The sequence below is a fragment of the Sarcophilus harrisii genome, chromosome X (assembly GCF_902635505.1).
Source record: "Sarcophilus harrisii chromosome X, mSarHar1.11, whole genome shotgun sequence".
Classification (NCBI taxonomy): Eukaryota; Metazoa; Chordata; class Mammalia; order Dasyuromorphia; family Dasyuridae; genus Sarcophilus; species Sarcophilus harrisii.
In genome coordinates, this window is record NC_045432.1 from 25,967,745 (window position 1) to 25,990,249 (window position 22,505).

The window sequence follows — 22,505 nt, forward strand, 5'->3', positions numbered from 1 at the left end:
TATTTCCACTATTATACTATTAAAAATAATTTCTCATTTAGATAGTGCTTTCCTCACAATCCCTCTGAGTGATGTAGGGAAAGTGTAATCTGATTTTCATCTCCATTTTGAAAGGAGGCAAACAAGTTCAGAAATCAAGAGGCTTTTCCATCATCACCAGCAGTACCTCCTAATTCCTTACACTCTGAGCTCCTCCAGGGCAGAAACTGCCTTTAGCTTTTTTTGTAGTCCCATCGATTTAGCACAGTGCCTGATACATAGGGGCTTAATATTTATCGACTGGTTCCTATTATACCGGAGAAGAGGGAAAAGAGATAACTAACTAAAATTTTCATTTAGCTTAAAAGTAGAATGGGAATAACTGCTGGTGCTTTTCCCATTCCTAACACCTTAAAACTCAAAAAACAACAAATCAGGACCACATTTCTATCCTAGAACACTGAGGAGGCAAGAAAAAATTCAAAAGCTGTTTCTTCTAAATTCCCATTTTGATTCAGAAACCCAACATTTCAGCAAAAAAGTAAAAACAGAAGCTTGTTCTACTTACCGAACATAAGATACCTTTAAGATTCTTAACCATGGCATTAAAGACTAATGTTCACTAACTTTACACCAAAAACATGGAAGCCAAACCTGCTCTTAGTGACTAGTGAAACTCACTTTGGGAAGAGGCCAGATCTTCCCAAGGAGTTAGTAGGAGACAAGAACCACACAGGACATGATAGGTAGGAAGGGCAATTGAATAGATTCCTCCGCAAAAAAAAAAAAAAAAAGTAAAAAATACAACAAGCCTACTAGCAACTTCTGATTTAGCATGAAAAGTTAGATGGGTACCCCAAAATCTTACACCAAAGACCACTGGTGCTATTTCAGATTGACACGTCATTGTCCTTAAATGATTTTACCTTTTGAATGATTCCAAAAGAAAAAAAAAGCAAGTTTCAACCACAGCCCGGATACACCGCCTCTATCCAAAGAAAGTTCTGTGATGGGATACTTCCATCAGTGGCCATTCTAGTCCCAACTTGATCAAGCATTAAAATACCTTAATGCTTCAAAAACAAACCGTCTGCCATTTGCCAGGTGAGCTCCTGCTGTTTTTTTTAAAAAATAGTTTTTACCATTCAGAAAACATTCAGGAGTATGTGCAAATAAAGGCTGGAGATATGATACAAATTGATCTTTTTAAGGAAGGAGTGTCCATCTGCTTCATGGCTATTGTGGATCTGTAATAAGTACAGATAATCTAATTTATTTTCTTGAACTTTAATTTTTAGGAAATTTAAACAAATCTTTTCTGTGGTTCTCTTAAGTGCTGTTTTCCCCTAAAATGTCAATTCTCAAAAGACTCACTTATTTGTACACTTAAGAGGATCCAGCAACTGTTTGGTTTTAGATGACATAGTGGCTAGGGTCAAATTATATGGATTATTATAGGCTGACGCTTTTTAAATACAAATGTATTTTAAAAATTCCTTAAAAAGAAATTAAAAAAAATTTAAAGTACCTTAGCACAAAGTATAGGCTAAAATGCAAAATGTTGACAGTTGTAGTTTTATTATAGTCTGATATGAACACATTTACTCCAAATCACTTTGCTCTTCAAACAAATTAAAAATTCTTTAAAGGGGAAAATACAAGTTTTTAATTTTAAAGGGAAAAGGTACATTTGGATGTATTTTTGTTATCATATGATCACATCACAATATAAAATAACTAGTAACATCAATGACATCAAGGACAATTTTGTCTTCTGGACTACATACTAGTACAACTTGAATAAGAGTCTTCCTACAAAAGCATAAGTAAAAAAGAGCAAAGTTAACACCACTTTAGAATGAATATCTTCTACAACCAGAAAATGCAACATTTCTAATTCGTGTCACAAAATGTTAGGAAGCGTTTACATGATAATTTTGGTCTCAATTTGCTTGAGGCATAACCAGTTCGTAATGTCCAACATGGCCTTCCTGTTTGAGCTGATCTAGTAAATCTTCCTTACGCCTTTTTCTACCTACCACCAAATATCTTTCCCGGCCTATTCCGTGAGATTTACTCCTAAGACCATACTTCTGGGCAATCTGATGTATCTGTTTCCGTTCATCATTGGTAAGCTCTGTAGAAAAAGTTAAATCGGTGTGGCTCTCTGACCGTGCATAATTTCGGATGATCTGTTCGATATCTTTCTTGGCAATTTTATTTCCCCTCTCTACATCAAGCCCAAGCCCTTCCCGTTTATGCTGCTCTTTAACCGAGATGGGTTCCCGGATACCTTCCCCACACTTCCCTAAACCACCCCCCGTCCAACCCATTTTTCTTAAGAGCCGATTCCCAATGTTATCCTCTTTGATTTCTTGTTTATAAGCTTCTTCTGCTGAGCGACCTCTAATCTCATTTCTTGATATTACATCCTCAATGGTACCTTTCTTGAGGTTGTTAATGACGGTCGGCTGTGTCTTTTTGAGGATTTTCACAGCTTCTTCTGCAGCCGCATGCTTGACAAACTTTTTCACCCCAACTGCTTCGGTAATGAATTCGTCCTCCAGAATCACCTTGCATTTCCACCTTGAGTCTGTCAGCCTTTCGAAAACATATTTGACAGTCATTTTGTTGAACTGAGCTGTGTCATTTAGTGTGCATACAGGGTTTGAAGAGTTCTCATAAATTACAAGATCCTTTAAATCTTTGTTTCCAGATCCCTTAGGTGAATAGCCTACTGTTTGAACCTGTGTAGCTTGGACAACTGGGGTATCAGATTGTGTTTTTTGAAGAATTTTCAATGCTTTAGAAGCAGCTGCATGTTTACTTACTTTTTTGCTTCCAAAACCTTCAGCTAAGCAGTGCCCTTGCAAAAACACCTGACAGCGCCATGTGCGATTTGGCATGATCTCATGCTTGTATTCAATTGTCATTTTGTTGAACGAGGCAGAATTGTTTAGGATTCCGATAGCATCATTTGCATTTTCTATAAGAACAAAATTGGTCCAGTGTTTGGAACCGGAAGCAGAGTCGGACTGTTCGGCCCCGTTCTTGACAGAGAGATCTTCTGGGGCTTTTAGGGCTGGAGGAAAATCGTACGAGGACACACCAATCTGACACACCACAAGGTCATCTTGATAAATGTGTTTAAACTTCCTTTTAATTACTCTAACCTCAACGGATTTTTGCAAGAGCTTTATGGCCTGCTCAGTAGCTCGATCCCTAGAACCATTTTTGCTGCCAGCATAACCTGTAGTCAGATAGATGCTCTGGCATCTAACTTCACAAGCAAAGCCATCGATTAAAAGTTTTTTATTTCTGGGGATGTCAACAGGGGGGATTTCTTTTAAAGAAGCATATATATATTCAGGATTCGTCTTACATGCCTGAATGCAACGAGTTAGCATATACGTGTAGTTAATTTTGTCAGCTCCGAGAGATATCCCTGAAAAGCTCTTGCAAATAACTGCAGAAAGTCTTTCAATAAACTGTTGCTTCCCAGCTACCTCTGATTCTGAAAATTTGACTGATGGGGAAGGCGCAGCAGCTGTTTGAGAGGATGGAGGAAGATGGGATGTCCCACTCTGGGTAGGGTTTGCGCTATCTGATAACATGCTAGTTGTTGCAGTCTGGTTATTAGTGAGAGCACAACTTGTTTCGGAATACTGAGACTTTTGATCTTGGGAACTGTTGTTATCATCTTGGTAGGTGGCTAACGGCGTGACGGTAGAGTTTGCTTGCTGTGTTTGAGTGTCTGAAGGATCTTCCATTCTTTCATCTTTATTACTACTAGCTACAAAGTGTACAGGTTCAAAACGAGGTTTCACCTGGAGTCTGGAAGCAGCTTGCTTTTTGGGAGGGATTTGACCTACAGAGTGATTGAGATTTACAGTTAAAGAAAAGCATTTCAAATTATCATTCCCCAAACCATACTAGTTAGATGGCTGCTTCATTGATAGACTATTCAAAAAAGGTCTTCAGTTTCACAACTGACAATACTTGGCTTACCTTCAGGGAAATGGTAATATAGTGCTACACGGGTCAATTTATTTTTCCTGTGAAGGGGGAATGCAACAAGATAGAAAAGGGGAAAAAAACCACTGATCTAAAAAGGCATTTATCAGTATTAAAATAGAATAAAAATGTCTACCCAAGTTAAAGAAAACCTCACTATACCAGTGGCTAAATAAATCACTCTCATCATCTCAGCCCAGGCAGAAGCTTAGCTAGGAACCCTGTACCTGTTGAGCATCCCCAACTATAGGGCATCTAGTTTCTACTTTGCATTTTATGACAGCAGTGGCAAAATACAAAAGATCCAGTTTCCAAACCCTGCTTGAACTTTAAAAAAATCACTATGGCCTATCTTCCAATCCAGAATCTAGATCACCAAACATGACAGTTCATAGTGCCAATCAAGAATCCTGTGTGTGGAAGGTAATGAAAATAATACCAGATTGGATGTTAAGAGACCTGGATTCTGGTTGAGGGCTCTGTCATTAGCTTAACTTTATAATCCTAATTGGGCAAACGAGAGAACTGGTTGAGGTCATTTCTAAGAGCCCTTCCAGTTTATGACATTCTATGACTACTATAATTTAGATATAAGTAGAATTTAGGGGTGAGGCTTGGAGGGGGTAAACATAATATAGCTGAGATAACAAACGGTCGGGGCAGCTAGATGGTACAGTGCATAGAGCGCCGGTCCTGGAATCAGGAGAACCCGATTTCAAATCTGGCCTCGGACCCTTAACACTTTCTAGCTGTGTGATCCTGGGCAGGTCACTTAACCCTGATTGCCTCACGAAAGGAAAAAAAAAAGATAACAGATAGTTGTGAAATGGTAATAAAAGATGCACTATTAATAACGGACTAAAAAATATATCACAGGTCATAATTTATCATGGGACCATCAGAAGCTATTGAAATAATAAATGTACCATGTATCCAATCACAACTTGACACAAAAGGAATGAAAGCATAAAGGAGACACCTAGTGGTTATCCACATGTAAAAAGAATTATAATTTAAATATCTGAGTGCTGTATCTCTGGACTTTGAAGGTAATGGCACAGAGGGAAACATTATTTGGATTATAAAAAGGAAGCACCTGTGAGACTCTTTCCTCTGCCTGGGCTGAGGTGAATGAGGTAACCCCTCCCCGCAAGAACTAGCCTTCTTTAAATCCAAGTGGGAGTACACAGTTAAGATCTGTGATATTGACTAAGGAAGGACTAATAACGATATAAAATCAAAATACAATAAGTGATCTATGTGCCTCCAAATTAATTAAATCCATTTCATTTATTTGGCGGGGGGGGGGGGAAGATTTTGAAGGCTTTGATCCAAGTCCTTCTACCACCAATTTAGATCATAACCCCTTTTTGCCTTGTCACTGTCGTTTTCTCCCAAATCCTTCCAGAGAACATTTAAGATTTAGAACTCCCCCACTTAATGCTTTACTTTAATCACTCTCATGAATTTCTATTACCAAATTTTACCTGGATATTCTGTACTCATTTGGAACTTGTATTGACTAACTTTTCCAAAGATCTTATTTTGAACAACTTAACTGTCCCAAGATTGAATCAGATTAGTGAACCATCGAAGAGGTCCAAAAAGGAATACTTATCTCTGTGTGTATCTTACGTCTGACTAACCCTTGGGCAAAAATGTGGCTCCAGTATCTTTCCTCATCCCAACCCTTCGCAGCAGCTTTGCCCTCTTTTTCTTTCCCAACACATCCCCTAAAATCACTCCAACAGATCAGCCCCAATTAAGTAGCACTTAATTCTTTCAGGGTGCATACACTGTCACCCCATGGCAGGGGCAGGGGAGAAGACTGGAACGCTAGTTACTGGAAGCCTATTCCGTGGAGCTGTTGGAAGCAAAATAGCATATGTTCCATCACGTTCAGCTTCTTCCAGCCTATGGCTCGCCCAACCTGAGCACAATTCCACCAGGCTGGCCCCCTCGTCTCCCCAACTTGAACCAATCCCCCCTTTGCCTCTGATGAAGACTCCAAGATGCTGGTAATTCACAGAGTCCAGTAGAGAGGCAGCTTGGTGGAGTGGAAAGAACGTTATTAGCCTTAGGAGTCAGAAGAGAACTGGGTTTGAATCCTGCCTCTGACATTTACTAGCTGTGTGACCTTGGGAAAGTCACTTAACCTCTCTAGGCCTCAGTTTCCTCACCTGTAAAATGGGAACAGGCTCACCCAAATGTCGAAGTCAATATTAAAAAGCAAAACAAAACCACCATTTCATCCAAGTTACAGGCGATAACTATCCTTCCTATCAACAGCTACAAAAGTGCCGAAATAATATGGATATACTTCGTAGGGGAATTTGGGTACTGATGGTATATTAAAATGTGTGAAAAATATCTGCTGTACCTACCTCACAAGATGGTTATATTGCTCAAAGCAGTAATGTATGGGAAGGGCTTTACACATCTTAGAGTAATCTAGGAATGTCGGCTCTTAGAATAGCCATCTTTTTGAACATCCTCTTTCACCATCCTTGGTCTGGGCTTCATTCATAACATTCACCCATCTTGGTAGTTGTGCCTTGGCATCCCCCCGCCCCCCACCCTCCCCACCCCACCCCCAATCTTATGGTCTATGTTCTCCAGGCCCACAAATCTTTCAGCAACTAGAAAATCAAGAATACGGAAGGCCTTGAGCTGGCACAGCAGGACTGCCAGTAGTCTCACTGTTTGATGGCAGTTTAACTTTACAAAGGTACTGTGAACACAGTACTGTGCCAGGTGCTAATGGAGACACAAGAAATCAAACATAGTCACTTGGCTGTGACAGAAATACAAATATTATATATACCCTATGCAGGTCACTGCAAAATTCTCCCTATTCTTCATTCTTGCTGGGTGCTCGATGGCAGTGAGATCCTCAGTTCTTTGTCCTTCTTGCTAGTAGCACGTCCTGGAGAAGTGCTGGGGCAAGCTGATTGGGGGGGGGAGGGGAGGGAAGGAGGGAAGGAGCAAGGTGGGGAGGGAAGGAGGGAAAGGGAATCTTCAACTCTTGAGTTGTCATTCCCCTTCTCACTTCATTAGCACACACCCAACTTCCCCTGAATTAGATTGCCTTCCACTTCTATCTGCTTATTTGGCCACCACCCTAGTTCAGGCCCCAGTATTCCCTCTGCATGCATTACTGTAATCACCTCTAGTCTTTCCCCATTCCAATCAGTTCTCCATATAGCTGCCCAACTGATATTCCTAAGTCACAGTTCTGACTGTGGGAATTTCTCAGGGGCTTAAATGGCTCCTTCTTCCTCAAATCAGTATTCCAAGCCCCTCACAATCTGGCTCCAACCTATCTTTCTAGAAAGATTCCAGATTCCTCCCCACCCAACATTCTGGCCATCCCGGCCTACTTACTGTTTCATTCATGTACATGACACTCTGTTGCATGCCCCTACACCTGGAATGCTCTCCTCCTTCCTCATCTCCATCTTTGGGCAACTTCAAGGCTCACCTCCAAGAGGACTTATTTTTGATTCCCTTCATTGTTCTCGTCTCGTTCCCCCAATTATTTTGTTATTTAATCTGTATATTTTACACATTCACTTATCTGTGTCTGTAGAATGGTAATTATTGAGGGCAAGGACGATTTCATTTCTGTATTCCTAGTGACTCATAAAGAGCTTAATAAATACCTGTTGAATCCTGCCCTCAAGGAGCTTGCCAGAGGAGAGATGATATACATAAATACCTACAGTGTGAACTAAAATTATACCATCAGAGCCACACAAATAAAATGTCATGGCCCTTAAGGTGACAGAGACTGTTTCTGGCTGGAGACATCTCTAATAGGCAACCAGAAATTTGGATATAGCCACATGCATTGCACACACACAAACCAAGGGGCCATTGTCCTTAACCCTAAAATACCTTAAAAGGGACAGGTTTGCCCACTGATATCCAAACAGTTTTTTCATTTAGGTACAGACAACCATTTGAGTAGAATCCAGGAATTCGTCATCTGACAGAATGGGATTAAATGGTTATTAAGGTGATCGATCGTAGTACAGTAAATTTATTAGGCTTGGGCAAAGAGATCCAGATCTCCATTCAAAATTTCATTTGCATTTTTCCAAAGCAGAGCCATTTTAATATTTGAGACCTCATGACACTATTCTCTCCTTTAACACTTGCTATATTATTAAACCCAAGGGTCTGGGTAGGATGGTGGTAATAATAGGATGGTAGGCAAACCCTACATTTTACAATTTTTTAAAGAAAAAACAAGTAGTCTTAAGTCAAATATGAATGGGAAAAATTTGACTGATTTTTTTCCAGTTATTAACAAACCGACCTTCATAGATAACTTTTGTCAACTTCCTATAGTGTCTAGTGGGTCCAATATCCACATTCAAAGCCTTCTAGCTCTGTTCTTTCTGACCATGAATAATTCATCAACACGTGAAAGGTAAAGAATCAATTTGTGGTATAGTTTAAAGAGCTGGAAAAGAGATCCCTTCATTTTGGCAGATGAAGAAATTTTTGGCCTAGAAAGGTTGCAGAGCTTCCCCAAGGCCACACAGCTAGTCTCGGCTCTGGTTCTTTCCATTCAAGCATCTGTTAAAACTCCTACTGCAGGCAAGACACCGGAAGAGGTCAAAGTCCCAGTTCTCAAGGAGCCCAGAATCTACCGGGATGATAAAATTGATCTGTACAACATAAAGCAGGGAGCCAAGAAGATCAAAATGTTCTTTTCTTCAAATTATTCAAGAACTAGAATTTTCAGTTAATACATTTACCCCAATTCTTCTATTCCAGGGCTATATAGGTAATAAGGGTTTGTAAGTTAGGGTCAAATCTTCCATCCAGAGTAGGATCCTACCCCCTGTGTAGGATCTGTATTTTCATAGCAACCTGCAAGCTAAAGAAGTAGGTTCATTTTTAGGAGCTTTAGGTTGTTCTCTTTTAAAAACCAGCAGGATCAGTTATTGGGAGATGCTAAATTTGTCCAAAAATGACTTTTTAGAAATGAGGATGAAAACTTTCCATCTCTTGGTTTGGCCAGTCTTACTGTCTAAGTAGGACTTCATACTAGATCCGCACACTCAAAAGTGCTTTTTTCTAGGAAAGAAAGCTACAAAACTAAAAATTTTAAGTATTTTAATAGTACAGATTGTAATTTCACTGAACTGCTGATTTTTAAATAAGATAGGTTGAAAACAAGCTGCACCAATGATTTATATAAGTGGTATAAAAACAGCATCTAGGGTGTGTGTGTGCATGTGTGTGTGTGTGCGTGTGCGTGTGTGTGTGTGTGTGTAAGATGGGCCAGTCTAAGGAAAAGGAGACACAATAAATGGAGAGAATCCCATTCTGGTTTAAAAGAACCACAAGATGGCTTCCAGTGAGTGCATCAGATAAAATAAATCCTCCAGGGAGAACTAATAGGAGGACACAGACAAGAATTGCACAGAAGAGGCTACAATCTGTTTACTGTTTGTTAAGGGCAGCACCAAATCAATGAGATCAAAGATCCACCCAAAAGGAAAAAGTGAGGAATATCAGACTTCTTAATCACTTACTTTTAATCATAATGAAGAAAAATGTTTTCCGGATAGACTTCTCAAGAGAAAATTGCCAGTTTCTAATCCCTGCCTCAAAGTCTGTTTTCAGGAATGACCCTGGCCCTGACCCATCATACAGAAACAGAATCCATTTTATTTTTAAGTGAAAAAAAGATTAATATAGCTGGATTAGGAAAATGAGGGTACCAAAATTAAAACTACAGAAGAAGTTGCTGCCAAGATCTATATCGAGAGATAGAGGTATCAAGGATATTACACTTTACGTTTGTGCAAGACACTGTGCTGGGTCAGGGGCCGAGTGGTATAAAGATACAAAAATGCCAAGTCAGACCTACCTTCAAGGAAATGAACACTGAGTAAGGGAGACAGCTCACATAGAGAGAGATCATTTTAAGAAATTAAGTGCACGAAGGAGGTAGAAAGCAAATGTTCTTCAAGTCCAGAAGCAGGAGCTGTGACATATCATAGGAGAGCAAGCAGCAAGTGGGCACCCGAGAGGGTCAGAGGTGGGCCTGCCTGGAAGAAGGAGCAGCATAGGACATGCCTGTTTGAGGAACGGGCAGTAGTAGTTCAGCTTGAATAGAACCAAAGATGTAAAAAGCAATCTGAGCAAAAGTGGAGTAGAAAAAGATAAGGCTAGAAAACGAGCCTGAGGTCAGATCCGGCCAGAGGATCATGAATGCCAGGCTAAAAAGTTTGGATTCAATTGGAAAGGTAGAAGGTCTTTAAGCAGTTAAGTGATTACAGCGATCCATTAGGAAGATGAATCTGGCAGTGACGGACAGGCTGAACTGGAGGGAGTCAGACACACAAAGAAATTAGGGAAAAGCTCCTGCAATTATCTAGGCATTATCTAAGGGTCTTGACTTAAGGTGGCAGCAGTGGGGAAGCCCCCTGAAGCCAGAAATCCTGTCATACCTCAATTTGGTATTCCCCAGCCCTGCCCAGCACAGTGCTCTGCCCATACTAGGGCCCGAATGAAGGGCCGCAGTCACACGCTACAATGCAAGAGCATCAACAGTGTGTGTGTGTGTGTGTGTGTGTGTGTGTGTGTGTGTGTGCGCCATCATGAGCAAACTCCATCTTGGGAAATCTGGTTAAGTATGGCATTATTATTTTTATTTTAAAAAGTGGGATCCCATTCCATGGGTCTCGATGATATTTAAGATACTTATTTTAGTGTTCTAGTAAGTGCCTGTTCTCCATAAAACTTCATTTCTGTTTAACAGAAAGTATAACAGAATAGAACTCTCAGATCCTAAGTTTGAAAGTAACCATTTTTAACACTTACAAGAATTAAGTATCACCCTCATTTTACCAAATGAAGTAGAGACCTCAGGTTTCTTCAGTTCACACATCGAGGAAAAGGAAAAATACTCACCAGCACAAGGCGAGGGGGGACGCTTTTGAGCTTTGGGAGCATTAGGCAATACCAGTTCATGTGAAGGCATCTCCCCAATATCAATACCTTCAGCCATCTTGAAAATTTTTTCCATCAATTGTGGGCTATACCTATGTTTGAAGTAATAAAAAATGATGTTAAAACATATAAGAATTAAACTAGTTCCAAAACTTCTAAATGGGCTATTCCTGTTATAAACTATTGTACCCCATGTGTGGAAAACTGAAAAGGGTCTCAGAAATGACCAAGCCTACACTGGCTTCCAAGGACAAGTGATACAAGTTTTTGTTTTAACTCGTAACTACTTTCCATTCTTACCTTGGGGTCCCGGGATTGATCACGGGACCAATGATGCCATTTGGGGAGAATTTTTTTAATGGATGTAAAGTACATGTGCTGAATTTGAATGAGGGTGAGAACTTTTCATTTCTGGTACCGTTCGCTCCTCAGACCCAACAGTGCCTTTTCCAAGCAAAGCAGAGAAGTCAGTACACAGATAAGCCTACTTACTACTGTCCCTTAGAGCTTATTGAGAATTTTGTTCAGGTCTATCTGAATAGTTCTTCCCATAGTTAAAAGGAATATGACTCTTTTCTACTTAAGTCTTTTCCCTGATACCTCCAAATATCACTGTCTACCCCAGAGCTCACTATCTGGCAAAGTCCATCCTCTTATACTAGGCTCTAGTATAGAGCTAAATATATACAGTCTACAACTCTACTGGTTCCCTGTGCAAGCCTTTTTTTCAGGCAGGTTCTGGGTAATGTCTCTTCCCCCCCCCCCCCATTAATGCTTCTGAGTTTTCCAGAAAAAAAAAGTTTTTATACAAGCCCACCAGCACTGCCTACTGGCAGCCACTGGGGTAGCATGATTCCATAAGTACAGTTAGTTCACTATCCACTCTAAATAGATACTTTAACTCTGACATTTACTGAACTTGGGAAATCACGACAAGTTATATATAATAGGATCAATTACAAATCAGACATTTTAGGGTCAAATTTTCAAGGTGTGAGGAAAGCAAGGAGAATATGAAAGGTCTAGAGTGACCCAGAGGTCCTCAAACTTTTTAAATAGGGGGTCAGTTCACTGTCCCTCAGACTGTTGGAGGGCCTGACTACAGTAAAAACAAAAACTTTGTTTTGTGGGCCTTTAAATAAAGAAACTTCATAGCCCTGGGGGGAGGGAGATAATTGACCTCAGCTGCCGCATCTGGCCCGAGGGCTATAGTTTGAGGACCCCTGATCTAGACAAACCTCAAGTGGAGAGAGCTAAAGGAAGTGCCTTTGTTATGCTTACATTCACTCAGAACTTGGGGCCTTAAAACAGTCACAAGCTCAAAAGTGGTCTTTAGGTCCATCCAATTCCAAACACAGAATGCAATGATCAATTCCATGTGCGATATCCATAAACAATGCACACATGCTCACTACAGGAATAGCCAATGTTTGCCCGTTGATTTTTTTCTTTTCCAACAATGCTATTCGTTTTAACCACTTCATTCACTCTATGAAACCCAACTAATAGGATAAAAATAAACCTTGGTATAGAATGGAAAAGTTTCTTCAACTTTAATAAAAAGTTACTATATACTTTAACGTATGTAACATGTATGGGACTACCTGCCATCTAGGGGAGGGGGTGGGGGGAAGGAGGGGAAAAGTTGGAACAGAAGGTTTTGCAAGGGTCAAAGTTGAAAAATTACCCATACATATGTTTTGTAAATAAAAAACTTTAATAAAAAAGTTACTTAGAGTTTAACACTTGCTAATTCTAAAGATTAAGTTTGATCAGAAAACTGGAGAAAATGGACTTCTCTCCTTTTTCTGCAGGACAGGGTGGATACCTCTGAATATGAAATGCTGCATACAATGGATAATTTGAAGGAACTGCTCTTCCTCCTCTTCCCCCTCCCTTGCTTTCATAAATTTTGTAAGGAACCGGAGAGGAGAAAGATTTAGAAATGAAGGTGGTGTAAAAACAAAAGACATCAGTAAATTTGTTTTAAAGCTTACCTAGCACCCAGTTTGCAAGAATAGTTACCTAGTGATTAGAGGAGGTATATGAATTATTTCTCTCTAGGAGCTCAAAAGAACGCCTCAGACTTTTTGCATTATTTTCACTTCTTCATTTGCAGAGCTGATACAGTTAATGTTGACTTACGAGGTGGCCAGGAGTGGGGATAAGGGGAAGAGAGGGAGGACTCAAAGTTTTCGTCCAAGTTAGAAGGCGCCTTTCCCAGTTGCAGCTCCCTCAGAAACTACTCGCCCATGAAATCCAGCCCTGACCCCCCCCCCCCGCCCCCAGTGCCAGAAATCTTTGGGCATAGTATTTAAAACTTTACCATTCAAAGAAGACTGCATACATTATCTTGGATGACAATGTTCCAGAACTCGTTCCTATTTAGTTTTAATTTCGCAGGAAAGCAAACCAGCCCGCCCACAAATCTGAAACTGGTGCAAGTGATAAAACTTTCGGTCCCCTCCATGGTTTATTCCGCCTTTCCCACTCACAGAAAGATTTGGTGATGCAACAAGAGGAGCATCTCTACCAAGTAAAGTAAGGGTTTAGGACAGAGCACTTTAAAACCTGTATAATTTTGTCTAGAAACTCTTTTCCTTCAAAAAACAAATAAAAAGCCCCTGAAAAGTCCTCAGTCCAGTCTTAAAACGGGGATTTGCCATGTACTGTTAAGTCAAACAAGAAACACACATCTAAGGAACACAAGCTGTGACATTTGCCCTAGAGCAGCTCCATTCTGGGACCTGGAAAAAACAAACACATACACACAAAAGCGCGCACTCATCCACCCACCCACACTCTCGGTCTCTCTCACAGTAGTAGTTGCAAACCAGCAATGTACAAGGAAAAAAGCGATAGATATTCTAGGAGAAAACCGCAATCTACTGTGATTGTTAAAATTCATGGTTTTAAGCTGTTCAAAATTCAAAACCCTAGCATTTGCCAGTGTGCCAGGAATTTAGCAGTTTCAATATACTAAGAGAGTCAATGCATAAGTGCATAATAAAGATCCGACAAGATGCATAGAGAGGATTTAATAGTTTGACTAGTAATGGCTTACCAAAGAAATGCAGAAAGGATTAAATTGCTCCATAAGGTCCAACCAAGTAAATGAGTAAAAGCACTTGAAAATTAAGCAGAGGTTAGGATTTGCAGTTACAAAATTACTATTTACAGACTCCTGTGAAAGGTCTTTCACAAACTACTGCTACAATGTACAGCTGACAGAGGGCAGGCACAATTTCAAATAACTTTTAAATAAGTCTTTGGAATTATTCAGAAATAGCCTTTTAAGTTATAAACCTACCTCTTTTCCTGCAATGATCAAGAAATCCCAGATTTGAAAATTCATTTCAAAAGCTCCCCCTTACTTTATTAGCAAAGGGACTCATCCACTTGACCCACTAGCCAACTGTTAATTTCACATCCTATCCCCAGCCAGCATCTATCATCCTAGGACCGATTTTAGACTAGTACAGAAGGGATATTCATAATAAAATCACGAAGGCAGAAAAGCCTACTTTTAAGATACCTTTTTACAACATCAAGAAATTTCTCACAAACAACATAATGGCCAAAAAGGACTCTTGCTTGATCCACACAGCATTCAACAATAATGCTTGGGGAAACAAACTTTTGGGTAACGGAATATTCTGGATAACAGAGTTCCCATACATAAATATAACGGCATTTGTCAAAGAACCAGAATATAGCAAAGATAAAATTGACACTAAAACTATACTCTACATAGCTGTTGTTCTCATGATTCTAGAGGTACCTCCAAGAGCATTATATAAACACCAAGGATCATCTCATAGGATCTTAAATTCAGAACTAGATGGGACCTGAAAAGCCACGTAGTCCAATTCTCTCATTTTACAGAGGAAGAAAGTGAGCCTCAGGAAAGTAAAGGAACTTGTGTCTAGATCACACACATGCTCCTAGATCTAGAATTGGAAGGGACCTCAAAGGTGGGCTAGTCCAATTTCCATATTTTACATAAGGGGGAAACTGAGGTCAGAAAAGGGAAGGGACTAGTCCAAAATCAGAAAGAAGTTTAAATTTGAACCCTGGCCTTTGGACTCCAGCCTGGAGTCAGTGTTCTAAACAGTACCTAAAACGCACCCAAGAAAGATCTTTCCAGGGTAAATCCCCCAGTATCACTTTATCACTTTGTTTTTCTTTCATAAAGAGGAAAATACAGAGAAAAACTCCAATTATCCGAATTTTCATTCAGTTCAGATTTTGCATAAAAAGGAGTTTGGGGGCTAATCCTTTAAAACCATAGTTGCACTGAATAATCCTAGGAAATCTGAGGCATATGAACCAGACAGGTTTGAGGATTATGAAGATTACGGGTCAAAAATCAGACTACTAAACTTTATGCTTCTTTAATAGGATAAATTCACAGGAAGATCGATCTGTAAACCACAAAGGGCTTAAAATACACACCTCCCCACCTCTTTGAATCTTGGGGGTGGGGGCTTTTCCAGCTGTTTTAACTCAAACTCGAAAGGTGTATCAGTAGAGTGCATAAGGACTAGACTCTTACAAATAAGCTAAGTATAAAAGATGTCTTGCTTAAAGAAAGGAAAGGAAAATAATTCCCTCTTCATCGCTGTTATCAGGCTACTTAAGAGCTATTTATATGAAACAGTGAAGCGCCAAAGCACCAGGGATCTGGGTTCGAGCCCTTTGCCTCTTCCTCCCTGTGTGACCTTAGCTATTTTGGCTTCAGTTTCCTCATTTTTTAAATGAAGGAGTTGGATTAGATGGTCTTTCCGGTTCCACTCATTTGTGATGCTCTGAACCTCTGATGCCAGCTAATTCATTTCTCTCTTGAAATAGCAAACAAAGGAAAGAAAAATTCAGTCGAGTTTTCCCCGTGGAATACATCTGGTCGATGTATTTACATCAATCTGGTTTGTGTTTCTGATCTCTTAGAGGAAGAAATGCTACTGAGCAAGAAGAATAGAAGAAATGGTTCGTGAAGTATAACAAACTGAAGTTTCATTAATGACAAGGGAGAATGGTAAAGTTACAGTAGCATCAACCCAACATACTTTAAACTTTATTAGACCGATACTTTGTTAACTCCATTTTTCATTAGGAAAAAAAAGTCCCACTGAGTTAACTTGAGGGCCAAATTTCAGTCAGAAAAATGATCAGTCTGGCACAGACTGGATTTTAGTATTTTGATGGGTGGAGCTGCCTATGGCTAGTTTAAAGAAAAATCAACCTATGAAATGCCACATGGCAGTTTCCGTTGGATTGGACAGAATGGTCCAAATTCCTCTATCCGGGAGGCCCCAAAAGGAAGGGGGTGGGGAAAAAAAAAAAAAGACCTGAAGCCCAATCCCCAAGCAGAATGCTACTGATACCTAATCCCACTTGGGGCAAAAAGTGAAAGAAATCCTTTTTCTACAGTAGATTTTCCAGTTCCTCAGCCAGCTTCATTGGCAAAAGCAGGAGGCTATGTATGTGTTGTGGCCCAGGATGCTGAAGGAGCCTTCCTACCTATTGAGAACCAAGAGCAGCAAAGGGATGTGGGCCAAATAGCGCAGAGAGAGACCCATTTGCCCTCCCAATGGGAAGAGAGAGCCCCAGAGGACCAGGAGGGTGATTGGAGACCAAAGTCTCTAAAAGGGGGGGAGGGGTGGAGAAGAAGTTGATGTAAAGTCAGAACTAGCTCTAGGCCCACCACAGGAGGGCAAGGGAAAGAACAACATCAAACTCAATGAGAAAAGGATGGGAATTGAGAAGGAAGAGGGAAATGGGAGAGGAAACTGAAAGGAAAAAAAGGAGAGGAGGATAGAAGTGGAAGGAAAAGGGGAGGTGTGAAAATGGGAAAGGTGAGGATGGAAGAGAAAGATGGAAGGAAAAAAGGGAGAGAAGGATGGGAGGGGAAGGAAAAGGAGTGGGATGAGAGAAAGAATGGGAAGGGAAATTTATGAGAAAAGAGGTTAGAAGGGGAAGGAAACGAGAGGAGTGAAGAAAGGAAAGGGAAGGAAAAGAGAGGTTAAAAAAAGGAGGGAAGGAAAATTGAAGGAGTAAAAATGGATGAGGATGATAGATGGAAGGAAAAAAAGCAGAGGAAGAAGGGAGGGGAAGAAAAATGAGGGAGAAAGTAGGAAAAAAAGGAGAGGAGAGGAAGGAAAACGGGAGGGGTGAAGGAAGGGGGGAGGGAGAGGGAGCAGAGGGAGAGACGGAGGAGGGGTCGAGCCGGACAGGGAGCTGGGGAAAAGGGAGGGGGAGAAAAGAGGGGAGGGGGGCGGGGACAGGGGAGGCGGTCGATGGAGGAAAGAAGGAGGGGGGCGAACAGGGGGGAGAGACGAAGGGGCGCGAGTAGGGGAAAAACGGAGAGGGAGAGAAGGGGGGGAGAGAAGGGGCCAGAGAGACTGAAGGGGGCGAGCGGGGGAAGGGAAGGAGGCGGGGTGAGCGGGGGAGAGATGTAAGAGGCGAGCCGGGGAAGGGGAGAGCGGGGGAAGGGGGGTGCCAGGGAGAGTGAGGGGGAAAGAGGACTCCCCGGACCTCGGCTCTGGTCCCCCCAAACACACCCCGCCCTCCGGTCCTCGTCCCTGCTCACCTGCAGCCCAAGAAGATGTGGTTGGTCCACGCGGACGAGAGAGCCAGCAGCTGGTCGAGCGCGGCTCCGGGGTACTTGTGCAGGTGGCGGCAGATAAAGGTGCGCCGCAGCCCCCACTGCCAGTCGCTTTCGTGGCTGTAGCGCCACTGGCTCACCACAGCCTCAGGCGGCATCACCGAAGAGGAGGGCGGCGGCAACAAGTCGCCTTCCCGCAGCAGCCCATCGCCACCCTGCGCCATCTCCAACTAGGGTCTCCGCGGCGGCCACCCGCGCGACTGCCAGCGACCGAAGCGGGGGTGGGTGGCTGGATAGAAGGCGAGGTTCGAGGGCTGCGACACCGGAGCGGTCCCTAGAGACCACTCTCAGGGCGGGGAGCCGAGGCTGGCGAGCCGAGGTCGCAGGGCGAGACCACGGCTGTGGCACATGGGGAGAGGAGCAGAGATGTGGGGAGACTGCGAGCAGGGGAGCTTGGGAGCAGTGGGCGGGGGAAGAGAGGGGCAGGGCGCTGGGGAGGCAGGGACGCGTGCGCCGGAAGAGAGGACTGGGCTCCAGTGCCTCCCCCTTCCTCGCCTCACGCAAACTCACACGCTACGCGAGACCATCCGCTTTCCTGCACTCCTCAGCATGCGGCCCGAAAGTCTCAGTGCGCACGCGCATCTCCCTACCCAGCTCTCTAAACTCTCATCCAAGCATCTCGCGAGACTACTTGGCAGGGGGGCGGGGGGGGGGAAATCAAATGCTGCCCCCAAATGGTCGGCCACGCCCCGCCGTGATGTCACTATATTGCAAACCGCGGGACTCGAGGAACCTGGGAGAATGTTCCAGAGAGGAGCCCCCACCTCCACCCCACCCTCCCGCCCTCGCTGGAGAGGATTCAATTGGTGTCCCTCCGCGGCCGGTGGTGGTGGTCGCGGACGACCATGGGTGTGGGATCCCTAGATCTCTGCAGTCACGTGAACGACTCGGTCCTCCCGCGGGGCGGGGCTCAAAGCCCTCCGGCTTCATTTTGACACTTGCCGCAGTGTGTCCTGTGAAATGCGACAGAAAGAGAGACCTTTACCTCCTTGATCTCCTCCCCGCCCCCAACCACCCCAGGAAAAAAGGTGCTGCGGGAATTATGAGCCCCATTCTACAGTTGAAGCAGGCTTAGAGTGCAGGAAGACCCAGGACAGCTCATGAACCAAGAGCTACCTGACTCCCAGGCGCTGCTCCCCATCCATACCACACCCTTCCCTTCCTAGAAATCAGGCAAACATTTATGAAACACCCACTATGTGCCAGGCCCTGGAGATACAAAGGCCAGAGGAAAACGGCCTCAGCGCTCCAGGAGAGACAACATGAACACCTATACACAGAATATACAGAACCCGACCCAGCGATCTCATTAATAGAGGGAATACCTTCCACTAATTCAATTCAGTCAGTCGGTAAACATTTATTAAGTGTCTACTGTGTACCAGGCACTGTGCTAAGCTCTGGGTATACAAAAAGGGGAAAGAGACCCTGTTCTCAAAGAGGTCAATTTAATGGGGGAGACGATACAAACACACACACAAGGAAAGGATAGATGGGCAATAATTGAGAGCTGGCTCTAGGATTAAGAAAAGCCGGGAAGGACTTTATGTAGAAAACAGAGTTTTAGTTGGGACTTACATTGCACAGAAATAGGTGCCAGAAAGATAGATGCAGAGTAGATGGAAGCTAACCTTAAAGGAGAAGGCTTTAGGAACTGGGTGGGCTAAGAATAAATAGCCTCCTGAAGAAGGTAGCATTTGAACTGAATTCTTGATGGAAGTCAGAGATCCTAAGAGGTGACGATGAAGAAGGAAAGCCTTCCAGCCGCCGAGGAAAGTCACTGCAAAGGCACAGCCCCGGGAGATGGAGTGTGTACAAAGAAACAGTAGACAGGCCAATAGTGTTATCCAGTATTGACATGTCCTTTTTCAAAGGAGCAATGGATTTGATGACTGTGTCCAGAACAGAGTTGGGACAGGGAGAGATGGCAGAAAAATGGAAGTAAAGTATGGTTAGGTGCATGGGACAAAATATGTGGGAAGCTCTCCCTAATCTGTCCAACAGGACTGGAAGGCAGGAACTGGGGATCTGGTTGGATCTGGGATCTGAGCAAGCCAATACCAACTTCATGGTGGCCAACCAGAGCCAGAACCACTTCACCAATCACCAGGCAGCTAAGGAGCATTTGTTAACTGCCTACTACTAGTCAGGCACTCTGTGAAGGACTGGAAATACAAACAAAGTAAAAAAAAAAAAAAAAAAAAAGCAGTCCCTATTCTTATTTAACTTGGGGGAGCCAACATGAAAACCAACATGTACAACCAAGAGATATACAGGGTAAACTGGTGATAACCAGGGAGATCAGGAAAGACCTTTCTTGGAAGATGGGATTTTAGCAGGGACTTGAAGAAAGCCTAGGAAGCCAGGAGATGAAGATAAGGAAGCAGAGAATTTCAAGAATGGGAAACAGTCAATAAAAATGCTTGAAGTAGGGAGAGGAAGCCAGTATCACTGAATCCCAAAGTATACAGGGATGAGTCAGGTTTAAGAAAACTGGAAGGGGTGAGGGGTTGTAAAAGACAAAAAAAGGAGAATTTTATATATAATCCTACAGATGATAGGAAATCATTGGAGTTTATTTTATTGAGTTCAGGAAGATATGGTCAAAGCAGTTCTTTTAGAAAATCATTTTGGGGTAGGATTCTGGGAAGATGGTGGACTAAGTGGGTAAATTTCAATCTTCCAGATTTCCTCCACAAACAGAACACATTTTTACCTTAAGGTAAGCACAGACTGGTGAAACCCAAAGAAGACTTGGGTTGTCTAAGGACAACCTGACATTTGAAGAAAGACTTCAGGCTGAGGATTAAAGACAGAAACTTTCACCTTCCGGACTGTTTGTGGAGTCAGGGTCTGAGTCTGGGAAGACTGAGTAATCCGGGGCTGGTTAAGAAAGCCAAGCCCAACTGTGCTGTAGAGACTCAGCCCTGGATGACAAAGAACCAGCACACCAGGAGTGCAGAAGCAGGGGGACAGGGATGCAGTTGATTGCCTGTACTTGCTGGAGGGTGGAGCTCTTGAGTTGGGGTTCCAGGTCAGAGGGGAGAACTAAGGAAAAGCTTGAGGCACCATCCCCCCATCCCATGATTATAGGTAATCATATTAATACCTCTGATTTTAAAAATAATGAGCCAGCAAAGAATCTCATCATATAAACTTACTACGGAACAGGAAAGACCAGGATTCATCTTCAGAGGAGGACACTAAAGTTAAAAAAAAAAAAGCTTCTACCCCAAAGAGTAACTTGAAATAGTTCCCTACCCATAAAGAATTTATAGAATAACTCAAAAAAGAATTTAAAAATCAAATGAGTGGCATTGAGGAAAAACTAAAAAACAATTTTTTTTAAGTATCCAAGTAAAGCAAGCAGATTATGAAAAACAGTTAACCAACTAGAAAAGAAGATAGAATCTCAAAGATGAAAATAACTTTGAAAATTAGAATTGGCCAAGGAGAAGCCAGTGAAGCTATGAGAAACCAAGAAATAACAAAACATTATAAAGAATGAAAAAATAGAACAGAATGTGAAACATCTTAATAAGAAAAACAACAGATCTGGAGAATAGATCAAGAAGAGAAAATATAAGAATAATTGGACTGCCTGAAAGTTGTGACCAAAAAAAAAAAGAACTTTGACACAATACTACCAAAAATAATCTGAAAATATTGTCCTGGAATTTCTTTTTTTTCCATTTTTCCTCATGAAGGGAAGGTAGAAATAGAAAAAAACCCACTGATCACCACTTAAGAGATCCTTTATGGAAGACACATAGGAATTTTACTGCCAAATTTCGAAACCCCCAGATCAAAGAGAAAATTTTGCAAGGAATAAGGAAAAAACCCAAGTCAAGTATGATGGCACTATAATTAGAATCGTACAGGACTTAGCAGCAGCTACAATAAAAAAACCACAGGTCCTGGAATCATATCTACTGACAATCAAAAGAACTAGGACTGCTGCCAAAAATATCATATCTAGCAAAATTATCTACACCACTGAATGAGGAAGAAATGGACATTCCACCAACTTAGAGATTTTCAGGACTTTCTATCAACCAAACCTCAGCTTAATAGAAAATTTAACATATAAGAAAGAGCCAGTAACAAAGCTCAATTTCAAGGAATTCAGCATGAACAAAGGTTTGGGTTTTTTGACATGGGAAATGTATGTATATGTTTAAGGTTGACATTAACAATAGGGTAGCACAAAAGAAAGATTGAGGTTAAGGTTAAAATAGTAATCATGTGATACAAATGGGGTGCAAAGGAAGAATGGACACAAAGACTAATGCCTCCCCCACTGAGGGGGAAGGAGGGCTCATAGTTTTGGAAAGCTACTCACATCAGGAATAGGTTAAATAGCTATATACCATAAAGGATATAGCACCCTCCAAAATCGATAAAGAAATGAGGGTGGACAGGGAAGCAAAGGGTGAGGGATGAAGACAAGGGAGGTGTCCATGAGTGGAGGGAGATTAAGTAATAGGAAGGCAAGTTTAGGAGCAGAATCAAAGAAAAGAGTCAGCAGGAATAAGAAAGATATATGTATGTGTATCAATAGTGGTTCAGTGTGTATATATGTATCTGTATATATATCTATATCTATAAATATATCCTTTCTTAACTATAGCCTCCTTGGGAGTAGGGGGGGGAATGAAAGGGGGAAAAGAAGAATAAAGTAAAAAAGGTTTGTAGCAGAGAACATAAGAACAATTTATAAGACAGTAAGGAAACGATGGACACTCAAGAATATAACTTCTGCTTTTATACATACACATATGTACTTTCTTGATCTGGTAATTTGTTGTTATATACTTTGAATTTTCCCTGATGTTCTGCTGAGCACATGACTATGTTCTCTTCTGTTTTGTTTTCT

At 41.9% G+C, this 22,505-nt stretch overlaps 1 protein-coding gene across 1 annotated transcript; it reads right to left on the bottom strand.

Moving 5' to 3' along the window:
• Window positions 1–1,538: 1,538 nt before the first annotated feature.
• On the bottom strand, window positions 1,539–18,196 carry NKRF (NFKB repressing factor). Its single transcript, XM_031944924.1, has 3 exons — window positions 17,555–18,196; window positions 10,927–11,057; window positions 1,539–3,847 (listed from the first exon to the last, which is right to left on the bottom strand). Exons 1-3 carry the CDS (start codon window positions 17,791–17,793, stop codon window positions 1,923–1,925), a joined length of 2,295 nt encoding a protein of 764 aa, XP_031800784.1. The 5' UTR covers window positions 17,794–18,196; the 3' UTR covers window positions 1,539–1,922.
• Window positions 18,197–22,505: the final 4,309 nt, after the last annotated feature.